The sequence below is a fragment of the Sinocyclocheilus grahami genome, unplaced genomic scaffold (assembly GCF_001515645.1).
Source record: "Sinocyclocheilus grahami isolate Dianchi unplaced genomic scaffold, SAMN03320097.WGS_v1.1 scaffold1130.1, whole genome shotgun sequence".
NCBI classification, from domain to species: domain Eukaryota; kingdom Metazoa; phylum Chordata; class Actinopteri; order Cypriniformes; family Cyprinidae; genus Sinocyclocheilus; species Sinocyclocheilus grahami.
Genome location: NW_015506309.1, coordinates 449642 through 469143, shown reverse-complemented (window position 1 = coordinate 469143; position 19502 = coordinate 449642). Strand labels below are relative to the sequence as shown.

General features: G+C 37.0%; 1 protein-coding gene and 1 pseudogene across 8 annotated transcripts; one reads left to right on the top strand and one right to left on the bottom strand.

Annotated features, from left to right (window-relative positions):
• Positions 1–15: 15 nt before the first annotated feature.
• LOC107567153 (coiled-coil domain-containing protein 158-like) lies at positions 16–13497 on the top strand. 8 transcript variants are annotated; one of them, XM_016252792.1, is made up of 15 exons: positions 1186–1452; positions 2354–2462; positions 5148–5387; positions 5675–5843; positions 6805–6957; positions 7860–7972; positions 8978–9136; positions 9261–9353; positions 9469–9576; positions 9665–9795; positions 9871–9933; positions 10158–10225; positions 10333–10491; positions 10672–10770; positions 13424–13497. In XM_016252792.1, the coding sequence occupies exons 3-14, from the start codon at positions 5241–5243 to the stop codon at positions 10734–10736; spliced, it is 1428 nt and encodes a 475-aa protein (XP_016108278.1). In that variant the 5' UTR covers positions 1186–1452; positions 2354–2462; positions 5148–5240; the 3' UTR covers positions 10737–10770; positions 13424–13497. The 8 variants fall into 8 exon arrangements, with proteins under 8 accessions (XP_016108276.1, XP_016108278.1, XP_016108277.1 ...); XM_016252791.1 differs by lacking the exon at positions 13424–13497 and adding an exon at positions 10858–11082; XM_016252790.1 differs by lacking the exons at positions 1186–1452; positions 13424–13497 and adding an exon at positions 16–93 and having other exon boundaries at positions 10672–11082.
• Positions 12515–17905, bottom strand: LOC107567128 (putative protein FAM47C; annotated as a pseudogene).
• Positions 17906–19502: the final 1597 nt, after the last annotated feature.

Genomic DNA, 19502 nt, shown 5'->3' with positions numbered 1-19502 from the left:
GGACAGGCGGGGGAGGGGCGCGTGGGAAGAAGAGACACACTATCGAGACAAACTCTTACTATGATGAAACATTTGTAGTTGTATTGCTTAAAGGTAACACACTTACGCACTCTTTATTTCGTTATTAGGAAATAAACAACTGGACACCAAAACACTGACATTACATAGTTTTTAATTTAAATAATGAGAAATCTTTGGTTGTATGTAGCATAAGAATTTGATCAAAAACATCATCATTGGAAAAAATTGCATTCAGAATATTTCTTTATATTTTTCAGAGAAATAAAAATCATTATCAAATCACATGTGTTTCTATAGCACATAAAAAAAACAGCTAATTGTTTTACTGACAAAAAGTGCAGTAGAATAAGATCACACAAAATAAAAACATGTGTTTGTAAAAAAAAGAAAAAAAGAAAAGGTAAACAGTATTAGATTACATTTATGTGACTATATGTTAGCATAACTGTATGTATTCAAATGATATAATGTTAATACCAGCCTATTTGAGATATTAAACTATATCATGTTTTCATCAAAATAATACATAATTGCCTTATATATATATATATATATAGTGAATATAATATACATTTTCACTTTATTATAAGATAATAGATTTTTTTATTTATATATTTATTTATATATTTCCCCACAGTATTTAGTTTTATTTATTTACAGTATTTACATTATAATTGCATGCAATGTATGTCCTGGGGGACCCCCAGTCCTGCACATTTTGTATGTCTCCTTTATCAGACACACCGAATTTGGTTCTTGCAGTCTCTACTAACGAGCTGATGAGTTGAATCAGGTGTGTTAGATGAGGGAGACATACTAAATGTGCAGGACTGGGGACCCTCTAGGACAGGACATGCTTTTTACCGTCTATGGCAAGGCAACTTACACTTAACCAATTAGCGTGTTTCTTACCTTTTTCGTTAAAATTAACATTTTTACATTTAAATGATTGATTTTGCGACATTATTGTAACAAACATTGATTTTTGTGAAAGGCATGTTTCTGATGCATGTGGTAAAGGCGCAATGGATTATTTTATATAATTATGATAAAACACCAATCGGCTTGTTGCATGCCCCGGTGAATGGAAAGCCACAGGGAGTGACGTTTTACCAGCTAATTGGTTACGAGTTCTGTGGTTGCTATGGTGACGATGACTGCTTCGTGGCGCCCGTTTGCAAACTAGCTACTAGCTAGCATGTTCGGTAGCTTTGGTCAAATCTTGTTGCAGATGCAAACAAAATACATTTACCTTAAATGTAAAACTGGTTGTACTCCCAATTTAATTCGTCGCGAAAGTGAATATCACAATTATACAGGATACTTTCTGGCTATCAAAAAAAAGCTGATAAACATGACTTAAACCACCTGCTGTCCTCCACCGGAAGACTTTCAGCGCGCGATCTCCAGAACAAACTTCTGCCTTACTGTGTGAGTTGACCAGTTCATTTGGTTGCAGATATTTACCTGTAAATAATATGCACTCTATAACTCTATAACTATAAATTTAGCTACTCCATAACAAAGGTCTTAAAACGTATTTTCATGGTTCTGATAAAAGTCCACAATTTATTAATTCCCCAGCAATTAAATTATTTACTGAACAACAATAAACAATCAAATAAACATAAATCGAATTAATATTCAGACCTTACAGTGAGTAGTTGAATACACAGTCTAAAGGAAAATCTTCAAGAGGTCAATAAATATCATATGAATAATTCACAAACTCACGAAGAAATAAAAACATTTGTCTTTTATTTATTAGATCGAGACAGAGAGGTCAGATAAAGACGTTGTCAGTCTTAGTGGATATTCTTACCTCTTTTATTATATCTCTAAGTAAAAATGATGCTTGATCATGTTTATTAAAACCATGACAAATTGATTGTCACAGTACAGTACAAAAGCAGTGCTCACACTATACAGAACAATAAATAACTGTATACTGCATAGATTAAAAAAAAAAAAGTAATAACGTATCGTGACAGCTAAAATAACTAAAAACATGTGAAATGTCTTTGTCAGATCTGTATTTATTTTCTTTTCAATTCTGTGTTCAAGAGTGTGTGATTTTATTTATTTTTTAATTGATGTTTGTATTATTATTCTAATTATTTCATTTGATTATTTACTAAATGTCCTGTGTGTTAGTCTCTCTGAGAAGTTTAAGGTTCAGTGAGTATCAGAACCTAACTGGAATACTGTAGGTGATCCAGACTGCATTTCATGGGCTCTGTACTTGTACTCCGCACAATGACAATAAAGTCGAATCTAATCTTATCGATCATAATAGATAATCATAATCTTATCACATTATATTCTGTTACAGACAAGAGCCGCTCATTACCAGTCATGACCAGGAGGTGGCGATATTGACTGAAATCTTGGTGCTTACAGACTAATTCCACCAATCTGCAACTACTGTTGGAGTTATTGCGGTAAGTTCTCATCCTATACATATCCTCCCAGCTGAATGGTATTGCTTTTCATTCTGTCACTTTTTGATTAAAATGGTTTTGTTTCATGTTCGAGTGAGAAAACAAGCTGAAAGACCAGAGAAAGATAGGTGAGCTGGAGTCAAAGAAACAACATGGAAATGAGCCGAGTGTTCCAACCCCTTTTTGTGTTTACACCAATACTTGAGAACTTGGATGCTGGGATGATGGGTGTTTCACATTAGCACTGTCTGACTGATGCATCTGGTATGCTGGATAGCCTTCAAATGCTCAATGTGGCTGTACTCTACAATGAGAGAAGGGTTTGTTGGAACGTAATTGAGTTGGCTGCTGGTTCAGGTCAGTGGAGGAGGAGTTGGCTCAATCCCAGTCCCAGGCCAAGGAGGCCGTGAGAGGGAGAGACCTCTCAGCCCAATTACATACACAATTCTGCCAACTTATAGTAATAAACAGCAGTGTAGGTTACGCAAGACAAGTTTGTTTTGATTGTTTGCTTTTTCTTCGCATTTTTTTTTTTTTTCAGAAAAAAGGATATTAATAACAACTTTTAGAGACATGTCGACGGGAAGTTTTTAAACGCTGTCTCTCTCTGTTACACTATAAAAACATTGATCAGTTTGTTTGTGCATCCAGACTAGCCCAAACAAGCAACATTGGCTCTACCAATAGCGTGAGATTTGGACAGGCTTATCTGTTTGACTGACCAATGACAGGCAGAGGAGTGGTCAGTCTTTATTTTTGCATTTCCACTTGGGGACACTATTAGGCAAATAAAAGACACATTTCAGCTTTAAGAAATGTGTTATCAACAGTAAAAGGTGCAAGTCAGTGGTAATGATCAGAGGTACACTGATCAACCTTATACTGATATACATTGGCAGCATCACACCAAAGCAAAAGTTCTCATTAAAGATGCCATTGTAGAATATCCTGTTGACAAGTGTACACTACTGTCCAGAAGTTGTAAGGCCACATTGAAATCATCAAAAGTGACAGTACAAAAGATTTCTATTTCAAATAAATGCTGTTCATTTGGACTTTCTAGTCATTAAAGAATCCTGAAAAAAACTGTATCACCGTTTCCACAAAAAATGTAAACAGCACAGCCGTTTTCAACAATGATAATAATAATATTTTAATGATAAGATAAAAATGTTTCTTGAGCAGAAATCAGCATTAGAATGATTTCTGAACGATCATGTGACACTGCAGACTGGTGTAATGGCTGCTGAAAATTCAGCTTTGCCATCACAGAAATAAATTACATTTTTAAATATATTAAAATAGAAAGTTTTTACTGTATTTTTGGTTAAATGAATGCAGCCTTTGTGAGTATAAGAGTCTCAAAAACAAACAAAAACTTACCAACAACAGAATTTTATGGTAATACATTTGTCACCCATGATTGATTTATACTGCATAGTATTGGTCTCATGTGAGTGTATGTAATTTTTGACATTTTAGGCTGCGATAGCATTATTAATTTTTTACTTTATTTTTTTTAAGCGAGAAAAAGTACTTACTGCACTTTTAAGATCATTTGAGCTAACTCGTTTTAAAGAATGCCATTTTCGAGCTACAGTGTGTTTATTACACTTTTGAGCTGTTGGCAGAGATAGAACACATGAGTCTCTGGTTGAGCTGTCAGGTCTGTGCAGTGAGAGAGAATTGATTTGAGAACAGCGTTAGCAAGCCAAGAGAGAGGCAGCTCAACTGCAGTTCGGCACAGCCGGTACCAGCCTCAGACTCCAACAGGAACAACTGCAGCTGCATCTTGTATTACAGGACTTACCACATGCATTGGGTTTGATCAGAATGATGCAAAGAGGCCTCCCTGTTTCAAAACCATTGATATGTGTTATTCATTTTTAGCTTGACAAATGACTGACATAAGGTGACATCATCTCAACTTGCTTCAAGTATTTCATTGAGTATCAAGTGGCACAGTAGCAAAGCTTTTTATCCTACAGAAGTAAACAAAAAGCTCCTTAAAATAAAACAAATTTATAAATATCACAGTGAACTTAACATACTATAGCCAAAAGATGTGAGAAGTGTTTTCTTCTCCCTTTTAAAAGCTGATAGGCTGATTTATTTTGACATCCTAACTATAGTTTGCCCAAAAATTAACAAAAGATGCTGTAAATTAACTCACTCTTAGGCCATTCAAGATGAAGGTGAGTTTCTGTCTTTATTGGAACAGATTTGGAGAAATTTAACATTACATCTTCTGCAGTGAATGGGTGCCGTCAGAATGAGAGTCCAAACAGCTGATAAAAACATCACAGTAATCCACGCGATTCCAGTCCATCAATTAATGTCTTGTGAAGTGGAAAAACTGTGTTTTGTAAGAAACAAAGCCATTATTGAGGTGTTTTAACTTTAAACCATCGCTTCTGGCCAAAACACACATCTATAATCCATAATGATGCTTTCTCTATTGAAAAAGTCCATCCTGATGAAAAAACAAACTCATCTAGATCTTGGATGACCTGAGGCAAATTTTCATTATTGGGTGAACTATTTAATTGTCTTTTTCCAGATGTCTGAAACCCTTTCAGAACAGACCTGCAACCCACCAGTTGAGATCCGCTGGTTCTTTAGAGAATGTAGGCAGTTTTTTGGCTATCCAGTGCTTTCATTTCAGTTTTGTTATGTGTATTTCAGTGGGAGAGAAGGCATCTGCAGGCGTTGTTGAAGCAGCATGAACTGCAGCAGTTCCATGGCCAGCTGGGATAGGTTCAGGGTCTGCTGAAGGTCATGACGGCAGAGGCAGATGACAGGGTGGTGAGCGCGGAACTGGAAAATGCCCTGCATATTATCTCAAATCACAGCTGCACTGTGGACATGCAACAGTATTTTACAAACAAGATCGAGCGGCTCAGAGGGGAGAATCAACAACTGAAGGTGGGGAAATTTAGGGAAGAATCTTTCAGTAGAATTTAAAGACTATTCCTATAACTAATTCACAATATAGGATTCCTTAGCTATTAGGTAGTTTCTGTTCAAATGTTAAACCGATTATAGATTAAATAACCCCATTCTTAGGCATTATTGATGCTCGGTGGGTGTATCAGGAAGAGCTATGAAGATATATTACACATTTGTTTTCTTTTGGTCCAAGCTGAGGGTTTAATATTGCACTTCTCATAATTGTTTATTGCATGCCATCCATATACTGGTTGGTTTAACAGGCTGCATTGAGACAGGCAGAGTTCAGATTCAGCACAGTGGAGAGAGAGAAGGCCTGTCAGCAGGCTGCGCTCTCAGAAAAGATCTGCAATGTTGATCAGCTTACTTTAGAGAAACAGCAGATGACCGCTGAGCTGGGAGTGCGGCGTATGCAGCTTACCCAGCTGAAAGGTACAAACACAGATTCATCTAAATGGCATTACAAACTGCAGACCTGATATAAACTGACTTTAAAGTGTATGTTGTTACAAGTACAGTGTACAGTACAAAACTATTTTAACATGTAATTTTTGCTTTTATTGTATTGCTTTGTTATTGTATATATTATTTGGCAGAAACAAAAAATCAAAGTAGATGTCATCTGGGTCAGTTACAAAATAGCATCCATAGTATCCATGATTAAGAAAAATAAAATTATTTTTAAGAAAAGTCTAAATTTTCATGTGGTGTAACAATCAAATAAAAAGTAATAACATATTTCTTACCTTGAATACATGTATGTTCACATTTTAATTTTTATTTACAGGTTAATTCATTATTATTTTATAGTTGTTTTCAATAAGTTTTATATATATATATATGTTTTGGGGGAGTGGCTTCCATTTTTACAACCTGAGCTAGCCTTGCCTTAAAAAAGCTCAAATTATCTGATAGTTCTATTTAAAATAAGTGATATTCTTTTGAACCTTCTATTTATCATCTATCAATCTATCTCATTTTCCACAAACAAATATTAAGCAATTTCAACATTAATAATAAGAAATTGACTGGAGCATTAAATCAGCATATTAGAAGGATTTCTGAAGGATCATGTGTCACTGAAGACTGGAGTAATGATGCTGAAAAATTTGCCATCACATAAATAAATTACATTTTAAAATACATTGAAGTGGTAAACAAATGTAATAATATTTTGCTGTATGTTAAATAATCAAATAAATGATGCAGCCTTGGTACGCAGAAGAGACTTCTTTCAAATACTTTTTTTTTTTAAGTAATAATAAAAGATTATCCAGAACTACTTAATAAGGTTTTCTTTTCAAGCATTTAATTATTTTAATGAGGCCATTTTCTGTCAATATCACCCTTTTTTCTTTTCTTTTTTTTACTTTGTCCCCCACAAACTCACCAGAGGGACAGGAAGTTTTGAAAGAGCTGCTCGGCAGTAAGACCTGTGAGCTGGAACAAGAAAACCTGAAACTCAAGACCCAGCTGAAGACTCTACGGGCTGAGCTGGACCAGGCCAACAGTTCCTTGAGAACACTGGAGGGAGCTGATGGTCATGGTACTGTGTATACACATAGAAATGCCTCGTTTTAAATGAAAATTACAGATTCGCCCTCAGTAACCTCACAGAACTGGTCCCTGAGATTAAAGCTTTGAGAAAAAAATTCAGGAAAGTCCTAATTACGCTCAAATACAAATATAGGTATCCGTACTCATTCATAGCACAGCTGATATTTAAACTGAGGATGTTTTTACACCATTCACAGTGTTACCTCAGAGGAAGACCACACCCTACGTTACTGGATTCATTTGCGTTCTTTACAGAGAACCAGTGTGTGGCCATCGTTTTGTTGTTCTGCATTCTGGATAATGGCAGGAAGACGGCACACTGAGATTATAGATCTGGTCGATGCCCTCCTGCTGTTATTCCACTATGTACTTTTCCATCTCTTAATCTGCACAAAGTATAGCATTTTAACATTTATACAATGTTCTCAGCTGTTTGCCGTCAGTGTATTGAGACATTGTTAAAGAACTTTTGTTCTCGCTGTGTGCAGTGGTTGTGGGCTGTTACATAATGTAGCTATGATTTCTTAGTTCTGACCTCTGTAACGCTCCATTGTTTCATTTTGTCCTATTCAATTGTGAGCGGGACAGAATGGGAAAATGGTCTCATCTGACGTAAGTTTCAGTTCATTGGTTCACTGGACAAAGTGCCTTTTGAAAAGCAGACAATGCATTAACAATATAGTTCAAGTTATTCTCTTTTGAACGTGATGCAGCTAACATAACCTGAGCTCATTCTGTTTGAATGTCAAGCATTTCACAGATAGGGCGACACCTCATTGTACATAATATTCCTCTTTCAGACAGGACAGTGAATAATTATTTTTCAAAGAGTTTTCTTTGTGGTACTTACCATGGTTGAACTGATTGGAGAGTGTTTCATGTGTATTTCAGGTCTCAGAGTTGCTCTGGGAATGCAGAAACAGATCACTGCTAAAAGGGAGCAGATTGATTTCCTGCAAAGCCGAATTCAGCTGCTGGAGGAGGCCATAGAGAAGCTCAAGATGGTGGGGTGCATCACTAACTGCTCCTTTCTGTTTCTCACAATACCACCCTGTTACTAATTAGTGTGTCAATGCGATCATTGGTGGACAAAGTACACAAGTCAAGTACTTGAGTAAAAGCACAGATACCCTAATAAAATATTATTTATAGGTGTGGACTATCAGAAAGACAGTGGGAAATATGGCTTGAATGAAGGTGTAACTTGCTCTGGTATGTTTGTTAGAAATGATTTGATTTTGAAATCATTTCAGAGAGACAGTTTCCAGGCAAACCACAGTTTTTGTTGTTATACTAGTACAGTTGTAGTCATAAGTTTACATGCACATTGCAGAATCTTCAAAATGTCACTAATTTAAAAAAAAAAAGAGGGATCGTAAAAATTGCATTTATTTTTATATGAAGTACTGCCCTGAATAAGCTATTTCACACTACAAAAGTTCACAAATAAACCCTCAGTTTTTTGTTTTGTTTTTTTACAATCCCTTGTTTTTCCTAAGTTAAACGGCCTGTTGTTTTTCAGAAAAACACTTCAGGTCCTGAGCATTCTTTAGTTTTCCATCATCTTCTGCATTTTTGAACCATTTCCAACAGTGACTGTGGTTCTGAGGAACTCATAAACAACCATTTACAAAAGCTGCAAACATTCACTGAAGTTCAAGAAGGAAACATGATGCATTAACCGGGGGGTGTAAACTTTTAAACAGGATAGTCAGTGTAAACTGTTCTCATTCCCATTTTTTTATTATTATTATTATTATTTAACATGTTGCAGATTATGTGTATGTAAATTTATGAGTGCAACTATATGCAGATATGCAGGATTAAATAGATAAAATATTAGAATGTTCTTAGTAGCATTTAGGAAAGTGTTTCACTATTCATTGGGAGTTAGTTATTATAAATTAAATGAACAGCAGAACATTTCAGAATAACAGTTAAAACTGATGTGTTTTACAGACATAAACTTTGCAAAAAAGTACAAATAAGTGTGTGTTTGTGTGTCATAGGAGAAACACCGTCAGGCTTTACTGGTAAAGAGACAGACACAAGAGCTGCTGTCAGAGAGGGAGGGCAGGAGAAGACTGGAGTCTGAAGTGGAGGCTCTGTGCTCACAAGAGCGAGAGCTCAAAAGCAAAGCACAGAGACTGGAAGCAGCTTTATACAAGGTGTCTGATGGTCTTCTTGTTAAACAAATGCTTATTTCAATACAACAGTACTGACCAAATAATGGAACAGATGTTCTATTTGACCGACATTGTAAACCTTAACATTATAATATATAATGTACAGATGTCTGACAGTTTTGCTGAATGCCAAGACTTTATTCATAAGCAGGAACAGGAGCTTATGAGGCTGAAACTGCAGCATGCATTAGATATAAAGGTAAAAATGTACACTAATTTACTGTAGTTGTAGTTACTTTATATCACCTTCTGGTCAAACTTTATTATTCTCTTGCTGTTATGCTATTTCCATGTGTATGTTTTGTTTTGGTTAGGAATTGCAAAGCCAGAACTGGCGTAACGTCTCCAGATCTCCAGTCAGCAGCTATACCCTACAGACTCATCTTCCCCTCACTCAGCATAACGTTAATGGCCTGATGGAGGTATGAAAAAAGCCCTTCTAACCCACCCACACACTTAATTACCTGAATTGACAGGATGTGCTGGAATTTCCCTCTGGAATCTTTCCAGATGAGAGTCTCTGAGCCCCTTGTGGAGCTGAAGAGTTTAAGAGAGCTGCGTGGTGGGATTGCTGAAGAGCAAGGACCACACACTACCTTGAGCTTCAGGAGGAGACCCGAGGAAGACCACAAATCTAGACGGTGAGAGTCTCATTCACAAAAAAAAAAAAATTTTATAGAGAAAAGCACCTTAGGGAAGCTCTTTTTTTTTTGCAGACCTATAGGAACTAAAGGTGCTGAAAGTACCACAAGGCCAATTGGAAGAATAAACAGTTACAGGTAAGAAGAAAAGTGCACTTATAAGTTGACTACAGGTAGTTGCATGACATATAACCACACATGCATGAATGCTTGATGCTCAAGAAGCTGCTTTGCCTCAGTGAGGCCATTTAAGTGCTTCTCGGCAGTGATTTATGCTTTTTCTCCACTCACTGAGTCAAGAGTTAGTGCTCTGAGACACATGTAATGCATGTGCTGCTTGTTGCATGTGTGCTTTGATGCAGTGAGCCAGGATCCTTCAGAACTGCTGAACCTAATAAGCAGGATCACACCAGCCCTTTATCAGCTGACAGTGAGTCTTTTGGCCGCTACACTGATCAGTGATGGAAAAACTGATTAACTGATCCCTTCTAATTTAAAAATATACGTGCATATAATAAAACGTCTCTTGTTTGACAGATAATGCAGTAAGTTTTAGAGCAGGACAGACATGCTGTTCCCGCTCTGTTTGTGCAACAGGACGCAGGTCTCCTGTGCACCTTCTCCTCACTTCTGATCTTCCCACTGACAGAAACTATTGGCTGGAGGTGGAGCGGCCTGCCTACGCTAATCAGATATGTGAGCTTCACTTCACATCAAACATAATTAGAGCCGTTTTATGAAATTTAAACAGATAAATTGTGCCTGCGGGAGGATTGGTTTAACAATGCCAATGATTTAATTTGTTTATTGTATGTTGTAAATCATAGTGAGTGATTAATTGGTTATAAAGCTAGAGGTTTATTGGTCTTTTATCAGCTGCCAACAAACAAGATGAGCTCACAGGACAGGCATCTCAGAAAATCAAGCTGGACAGGCCATAGAAGCTACTGAAGGATCTTCAACTGAAGGATGATGGTCAGAATGACACTATTTTTGTTTAGTCTCAATAGATGTGTTTGACTTTGACTGAGACTGGCCTTACTGACTGATGAAATTTGCCAGTTGCATTCAGGGGAGGAGTCGAAAACAGCTGTCAAAATGGACATATAGTAATGCTCGCATCGTTTGCTTTCTTCATCGCAAATAAAGTGGATTAGATATTTGGGAGCAAAACAGACATTTGGATTTTAAATGTAGAAACCAAAAACATTTCTATGTGCTGCATAATACAGCCCCTGTATGTACAAAAAAGTTCATTACATGCCAACATTATTAAAATATCAATAAAGTGAGGTCTATATTTTTTTAATCACTTTTATGTTTATAACTATGTTTTATTTGGACCTCGCACAGCCGCTCTGGAGAAGCTGTGCTGACTGAGCCAGGCGGCTGCTTTTGAATGCTGTTCAGTAACACAGTGGTACTTCAATGCCATACTTTATGACATTTCTAACCAGCATGCACTGCTTGAAGTCAGAAGCCAGTCTTTCTGTGCAGCGCTGCATGAAGTTGAACTCACCTACATTGAACCTTCACTTGGCCCAGTCCGACCTTTTGTTGCCATCTACCATTTTTAAAGGCCCACTGAATTGCCCTGAAATATCTACTGAAACAGGAAGACAGGGCGGGACATATCAAGCACAAAAATTGATTAATTTCAGCCCATGTTAGGATAATATACAGTCAATTTTTACCATTTTACGAGCACATTTTCCTGCTGATGCTGTTCACAGACAAGCTTGTCCAAGTTAGCAACACTGGCTAGGGGAAGCGGAGCTTAACAACAGGAAAATTGTGCCCATACTGAAGATCTGTAGATGTTACAGTGGTATGTGCTTCCAATGATTTGTTCTGCAGGAATGTAGTTTTATAAAGGCCAAGAAAAGAGGACACACTTCTAAAACCAGATCTAAAATAAAATATTTCGTTTTTCATAAAGAATTTGCTTTTTTAAATGAAATTTCTCTTCCTGAAAGCACTAGAAGGCAATGTAGAACTTAGCCAAGTGCAGCTCATTAGCATGGCAGAATGCATGACTTCAGTCTGTTTACCTAAAAATCCTTAGAAAGCCCTTGTAATTCCCACCAGGGTGCTGAGAACTCGGTGTTTGTTTTTCAGTGAACGTTTTATGAATGAATGAAGAAACCTAGAGGAAGAGAGAACCATGCCAAATACGCCCTAGTTCTTTTTTTCTTCTTCTTCTTTTTTTTGATTGTAAAATAACATAATACTGAAATCTGGCTTGGGGGTAAAATGTTACTTTAATCTTGAAAAATTGTAGTCTGGGGAACTGCTCTCAGCAGCTGATGCATGAATGTGTGAAGTGATGTTTAATAAAATAACATCAGGGAATGTTATTTAAAGAGTTTAATGAACAGCTCTCCCTTTAGATGATGATGATGTGGTTGAGCCTCTGATCCTGTTCTTCTGTTCATCCTCAGAGAAGACTGCTGAGAAACTACACATGCGAGATGAATAAAATAATGATTTCTTCTTATATAATTAACAGTAATATGTTTAATTATAAGGAATATAATTCAAAAGTAAACTCATAACATATCCAGCTATTTATTTAGTTGAAAATTAATGAATACAACACTCTCTTGCATTACCCTTGGCATTCTCCCTCCCTTGTTGATAATGAGCTCTCTGAATGCCGTGAATCTGCTTCAGCTCCTCATCCTAGATGACAGGAAAATATGAATGGAACTCAAAACAGCTAAATAGAGATTGGACTGGTTTGTCTCCTCGTCAGCTGCTCCTCAAAGTCCAGGCTTCCTGTAATATCTGCCAGGGCTATTAGAGGATCATTGACAGCCTGGGGTCTCTTGGGTTTATAGACCTGTCATACAAACAGACAAGACTTAATAATCCACAATTTTGGTGTAAACACCACAAAATGTAAATGTTAAGAAGAAAAACAATATCCCCAACCTGAGTCAAATCTTTAACAGACTGGTCTTTACGATGTTCCTCCACAGAGCTGCAGATTTTTGCTGGAGTTTGATTAGGATCGGTCTTGTTAATAGGTATGGTCAAGGAGGGTTTCTTTTCATAGTCACTCTTAAACAGGTCCAAAATGGTTGACTCAGATCAGATCGCTGGTCTCTCCACGCGTAACAGGTTAAATAACCTTTTAGGTTTAATATCTCATCCGTATGCTTTAATGTGTACATAAAGAAATATTATCAGTGAAGTAATCCATTCACAGAAAAGCTTGGTAATCATCATCTTGTCTTCTTCTTGCGATACGGAGTGCAGGTGTTTAACACTCTCCGTCTGATCTTCAACACCCAAAGTTTCTTTCAGTTCCTGCCATTTATAAGGGATTTCTTGGTCTGGCCTCTTTACATTTCTCCTTTTGTGGTCTTGGGAAATGTAAGAAGAGTATCAGTAATGGTATTAAGATATATAATGTCTTATCACCCACCAAAAGAAATTTGACATTAAAATAGGAATGCTGTTTTTAACATAATATTGTGACCTGTCCCATCCCTTTGGAATGGCATCAGAACCAAAACCAGAAACATGTGCTCAACAAGAGAAGAAAGGAAAATCACTTGATTGTGATGGACGGTTTTACAGTCTGCGGAGTTGAGATTTCACATTGTGCTCTGCTTTCTTCTAGATGCTCCATTTTCTTTGTTGGAGAGGTTATGGACAATTATCCCTTCACGCACATACCAGGATCCAGGACTGACAGCACCTGATCAAATAGCTATTGAAAAAGTTGAATACATGCATTCTCTATACATTACAATTAATATTCCATGTTGCATTTGCTATTTTTTGCTTTTTCTTCACTCATATTTAAAGCTGTAGTTAGAAATGTCTGCACCTCTATAGCAGTACCATTTGGAATCGCAAAACAATGACCCTTTCTAAACAGGTTTTCCAAATACTCCCCCAGTGGACTCTTTTCACATTTACATGGTTCTCAAGAGAAAGTCGTCATCATCTATAGTCGCGAATAGGAGACTATGCCAAATACAGGTGCATCTCAATAAATTAGAATCTCATGGAAAAGTTCATTTATTTCAGTAATTCAACTCAAATTGTGAAACTTGTGTATTAAATAAATTCAATGCACTCAAACTGAAGTAGTTTAAGTCTTTGGTTCTTTTAATTGTGATGATTTTGGCTCACATTTAACAAAAACCCACCAATTCACTATCTCAACAAATTAGAATACTTCATAAGACCAATAAAAAAATTTTTTTTAGTGAATTGTTGGCCTTCTGGAAAGTATGTTCATTTACTGTACATGTACTCAATACTTGGTAGGGGCTCCTTTTGCTTTAATTACTGCCTCAATTCGGCGTGGCATGGAGGTGATCAGTTTGTGGCACTGCTGAGGTAGTATGGAAGCCCAGGTTTCTTTGACAGTGGCCTTCAGCTCATCTGCATTTGTTGGTCTCATGTTTCTCGTTTTCCTCTTGACAATACCCCATAGATTCTCTATGGGGTTCAGGTCTGGTGAGTTTGCTGGCCAGTCAAGCACAACAACACCATGGTCATTTAACCAACTTTAGGCGCTTTTGGCAGTGTGGGCAGGTGCCAAATCCTGCTGGAAAATGAAATCAGCATCTTCAAAAAGCTGGTCAGCAGAAGGAAACATGAAGTGCTCCAAAATTTCTTGGTAAACAGGTGCAGTGACGTTGGTTTTCAAAAAACACAATGGACCAACACCAGCAGATGACATTGCACCCCATTCTTTCGGTTGGTTGTGCATCTTTTTCTTCTAACCTTTTTCCTTCCACTCAACTTTCTGTTAACATGCTTGGATACAGCACTCTGTGAACAGCCAGCTTCTTTGGCAATGAATGTTTGTGGCTTACTCTCCTTGTGAAGGGTGTCAATGATTGTCTTCTGGACAACTGTCAGATCAGCAGTCTTCCCCATGATTGTGTAGCCCAGTGAACCAAACTGAGAGACCATTTTGAAGGCTCAGGAAACCTTTGCAGGTGTTTTGAGTTGATTAGCTGATTGGCATGTCACCATATTCTAATTTGTTGAGATAGTGAATTGGTGGGTTTTTGTTAAATGTGAGCCAAAATCATCACAATTAAAAAAAACAAAGACTTAAACTACTTCAGTCTGTGTGCATTGAATTTATTTAATACAAGAGTTTCACAATTTGAGTTGAATTACTGAAATAAATGAACTTTTCCATGACATTCTAATTTATTGAGATGCACCTGTATATATTTTTTGTGTTCCCATTTGCTCAGAAAAAGGGGGTGGTGGAATTCCACTGTTTAATTCCCAGGACTTTCCCAGAGAGGAAGAAATATACAAAAATGTATTCCGCCGGTCAGAAGAGAGAAAGATGTCAAATTTACCATCACTACCTAAGCAACTTAGTAACCCAATTGCAACACTGTTAGTTTTAGTGGTTTAATATAAGGGTAAAATAACACTAATAGTATTTTAACATGTTCACTACATATTTAAATTTAAATTTAAATATAAAAAAACTGTAAAGGATTCTAAATATTCTGAATTGTTAAAAGCTGCTTCTGAAGGTTTCTGATTGGCTTAATACACGCAGCCCATGTTCTGATTGATTTATCGGTGGTAAAAAAACTGGATTATACTACAATTAAATGTGGTTACCTCTGGTGTCATACCTCTCTCCAGATGAGGATAGATGGCCAAGGGGTGTTGTTTAAGTTTATGCTCAACAGCATCAATGAACTCACGCTGAGCTTGACTTTGGGGATTCTGCTTTGAGTAACACACTTGATTTTTACTCCGTCTCTTCGGTGGGAATTTCACTGAACAAGCGTGATTCGGCATCCCAAAGACTGCAGGGGAGGGTCCACTCTTACACTGGGTGAAGAGCTCTTTATGGACTGTTAGGTAACTAACCATCTCTAAAATCATCCAGGCCTGGAGATAAAAAGCGCCATTTGCGACTGTCTAATGACCCAGATAACTGTTGCTTTTGCCTTAGATCCCTGAGATATTTAGTCTTTAGCCGTTCCTTAAACCTGAAGACAAAGACAAGAGTTGTGGTCATTTCTTTTATGCAGTACAAGATGAGCTCTGTACCTTTAATTAATAGTTCACCCAAAAAAATAATAATTGGCTAAAGATTTACTCACACTCAGGCAATTTTTTCTTTTCTTCATGGAACAGTTTTGTAGAAATGTAGCTTTACATCACTTGCTCACTAATGGATACTCAGCAGTGAATGGGTGCCGTCCCACCCAATACTGCAGAGGATCCATTGTTGAGCAAGTGATGTAAGTTAATGCTAAATTTCTCTGCATCTTGGATGGTTTGAGGGAGTCAATTTTAAGCAAATGTTCATTTTTGGGTGAAAGAAAAGAAAAGAAAAGAAAAGCTTCCTAAGTTGAAGTTTGAGGATGTATTTATATAAGGGTGCAAAAATTTATCCAAGCTCAGGCAAGAAAATGAACAAACAGGACTGAATGGAAATAAAGAGACATGGAGAGACTTGAGAGTTACCTTACATTGTTTTTATCAAGTTAATATACAGTGAACATTCCCAAGAAAACCTGTTTTTATTGAAACGTTTTGAATAGCCTATAGATCAGTGGTTCTCAAAACACTAATAGTATTTTAACATGTTCACTACATATTTAAATTTAAATTTAAATATAAAAAAACTGTAAAGGATTCTAAATATTCTGAATTGTTAAAAGCTGCTTCTGAAGGTTTCTGATTGGCTTAATACACGCAGCCCATGTTCTGATTGATTTATCGGTGGTAAAAAAACTGGATTATACTACAATTAAATGTGGTTACCTCTGGTGTCATACCTCTCTCCAGATGAGGATAGATGGCCAAGGGGTGTTGTTTAAGTTTATGCTCAACAGCATCAATGAACTCACGCTGAGCTTGACTTTGGGGATTCTGCTTTGAGTAACACACTTGATTTTTACTCCGTCTCTTCGGTGGGAATTTCACTGAACAAGCGTGATTCGGCATCCCAAAGACTGCAGGGGAGGGTCCACTCTTACACTGGGTGAAGAGCTCTTTATGGACTGTTAGGTAACTAACCATCTCTAAAATCATCCAGGCCTGGAGATAAAAAGCGCCATTTGCGACTGTCTAATGACCCAGATAACTGTTGCTTTTGCCTTAGATCCCTGAGATATTTAGTCTTTAGCCGTTCCTTAAACCTGAAGACAAAGACAAGAGTTGTGGTCATTTCTTTTATGCAGTACAAGATGAGCTCTGTACCTTTAATTAATAGTTCACCCAAAAAAATAATAATTGGCTAAAGATTTACTCACACTCAGGCAATTTTTTCTTTTCTTCATGGAACAGTTTTGTAGAAATGTAGCTTTACATCACTTGCTCACTAATGGATACTCAGCAGTGAATGGGTGCCGTCCCACCCAATACTGCAGAGGATCCATTGTTGAGCAAGTGATGTAAGTTAATGCTAAATTTCTCTGCATCTTGGATGGTTTGAGGGAGTCAATTTTAAGCAAATGTTCATTTTTGGGTGAAAGAAAAGAAAAGAAAAGAAAAGCTTCCTAAGTTGAAGTTTGAGGATGTATTTATATAAGGGTGCAAAAATTTATCCAAGCTCAGGCAAGAAAATGAACAAACAGGACTGAATGGAAATAAAGAGACATGGAGAGACTTGAGAGTTACCTTACATTGTTTTTATCAAGTTAATATACAGTGAACATTCCCAAGAAAACCTGTTTTTATTGAAACGTTTTGAATAGCCTATAGATCAGTGGTTCTCAAACCTGTCCTGGAGTACCCCCAGCCCTGCACATTTTGTATGTCTCCCCCTCATCTATCACACCTTAATGGAGACTGCAAGACCTGAAGTGGATGTGTCAGATGTAGGCAGACATACAAAAAGTGCAGTGCTGGGGATACTTCATGGAGAGGTTTGAGAACCACTTGATGAAGGGAAAAATTAAGAAAACCTGGAATATGTCTTAATAAATGGCCAGTTTGTCATGTTAAAAATTAGTACAATTTAATTAAAAAGTTAGTTTTAAGTTACATTAGTAATAACTGATTTTGTAGCTAATTAAAAGGAAAATGATTGTTGTCGAAAGTGTGCAACTTACCAGGGGAACTTAATGTTCTCCACCTGTCCATTTTTGAAAGACATTTCAAAAGCTGCTACTCTAAATGCTTGTATATTATATTTAAAACGTCTCAGATGTGAGATTATCAACACAAGGTTATTAAACTATCCCCATGTCACGGTCAAATCTGGACACTAGAGTGAGGTGCGTTGGTTCGGTTGCTATGGCAGCACAACAGACAGGCGCTCTGGTACTTGTAGTTCTTTAGTGGCTCCACTGAAGATAAGAGCGCGTTGAAACCACAAGAGGGAGCTTTGTGATAATATTACAAATGAAATATCACAATTTGACCAAACGCTGATTACAGAACAAACATATGAATTACTGAACCTGTACCCAAAAAACCACTAGGTACCGTTATTCTCACTGAAATTGTTTTTACTCTAATTTCACTTTTTAAATGTATTTTTGCACTGAAAAGCTGATATAAATGTATCATTTGTTTATTTTCATTGATATTATCAGTCTACTACAATATCCCTAAAACAATGGCCCTTTTATATTTGTATTTTTTTAAGTGCAAAGAACAGGAAGAGATGGCAGTGGAGCTTGTGAGTAAAGAGATGGTTTTGCCTTTGACATTTGTGAATAGTTTTGCATTGATTAGCTTGCTTGACTTACTCCCTGCATGAATGATTTGCTCTTAGCATGATGTGGAAACAACAACAGTGAGATTCTGCTAAGGAACCTTCTGTTGGCTCCATTGTGTTTCAATCTCCCAAATATCATTAAACCAATGATCCATCAGCTCAGTCAAGCTTGACGAAATAAGTTAATAATAATTCACAGTAACTATGTTCAAACTGGGCACTTGATAATGGTCTGAGTTCACACTTAAACGGAGGGGACAGTTAATGACTGTGGGGAGGCTCAGAGGATGCCCTGTTTTTCAGGCAGTTCAATGTTGTTTATGGAGCAGCTGTGGAAAAATACTGTCAGGCAGGCTATTCCAAACATTACAATAATGTCCTCAGCATGAGGAGATCTAAACATTCCCTGGAGAACACGCTTTTAGAGTAATTAAAACTTTCTCATCTAATCAGCTTTAGAAGATTCTCTACATTGGATACTTGGGGAAAGTACAGCGCGGCTGTTAGAAATCAGCATTAAATTCTGGCGATGTGTCAGCTTATGTTTTGAAATATGGAAATGAGTGCATTAAGTGTTTAGGGAGTGGAGAATCCTCTCTAAGAACGAATAACATTCATCAGAGATCTGGCAGGAGGCCAGAGCCCCTAAGCAGAATTTTAAAATTCTTAAAACCTAATGGTATCTACGTGCCTGGATCACAGGATCTTCTCACACGTAGCTGTTTTGAGGTTAAACGTCACTTAGAGCTACTCTTATCCTCCTAAATGTCAAATTATGCACAAATTACTTTGACTTTCTTTCTTCTGTGGAAAACAAAAGAAGATATTTTGTGTCTCAATGTTTTTGATGTTGTTGTTTTAGGCCTCGTTGACTTTCTTCTTTAGTGTTCATCAGAAGAAAGAAAAGCATTCAGGTTTGGATCATCAGTGAGTATATAATGACAAAATGTTCATTTTTGCTGAACTATCCATTTAAGTTCACACAAAAATAAAAATGTAGAGAAAATGTTATTTACCCTCAGGCCTTCCA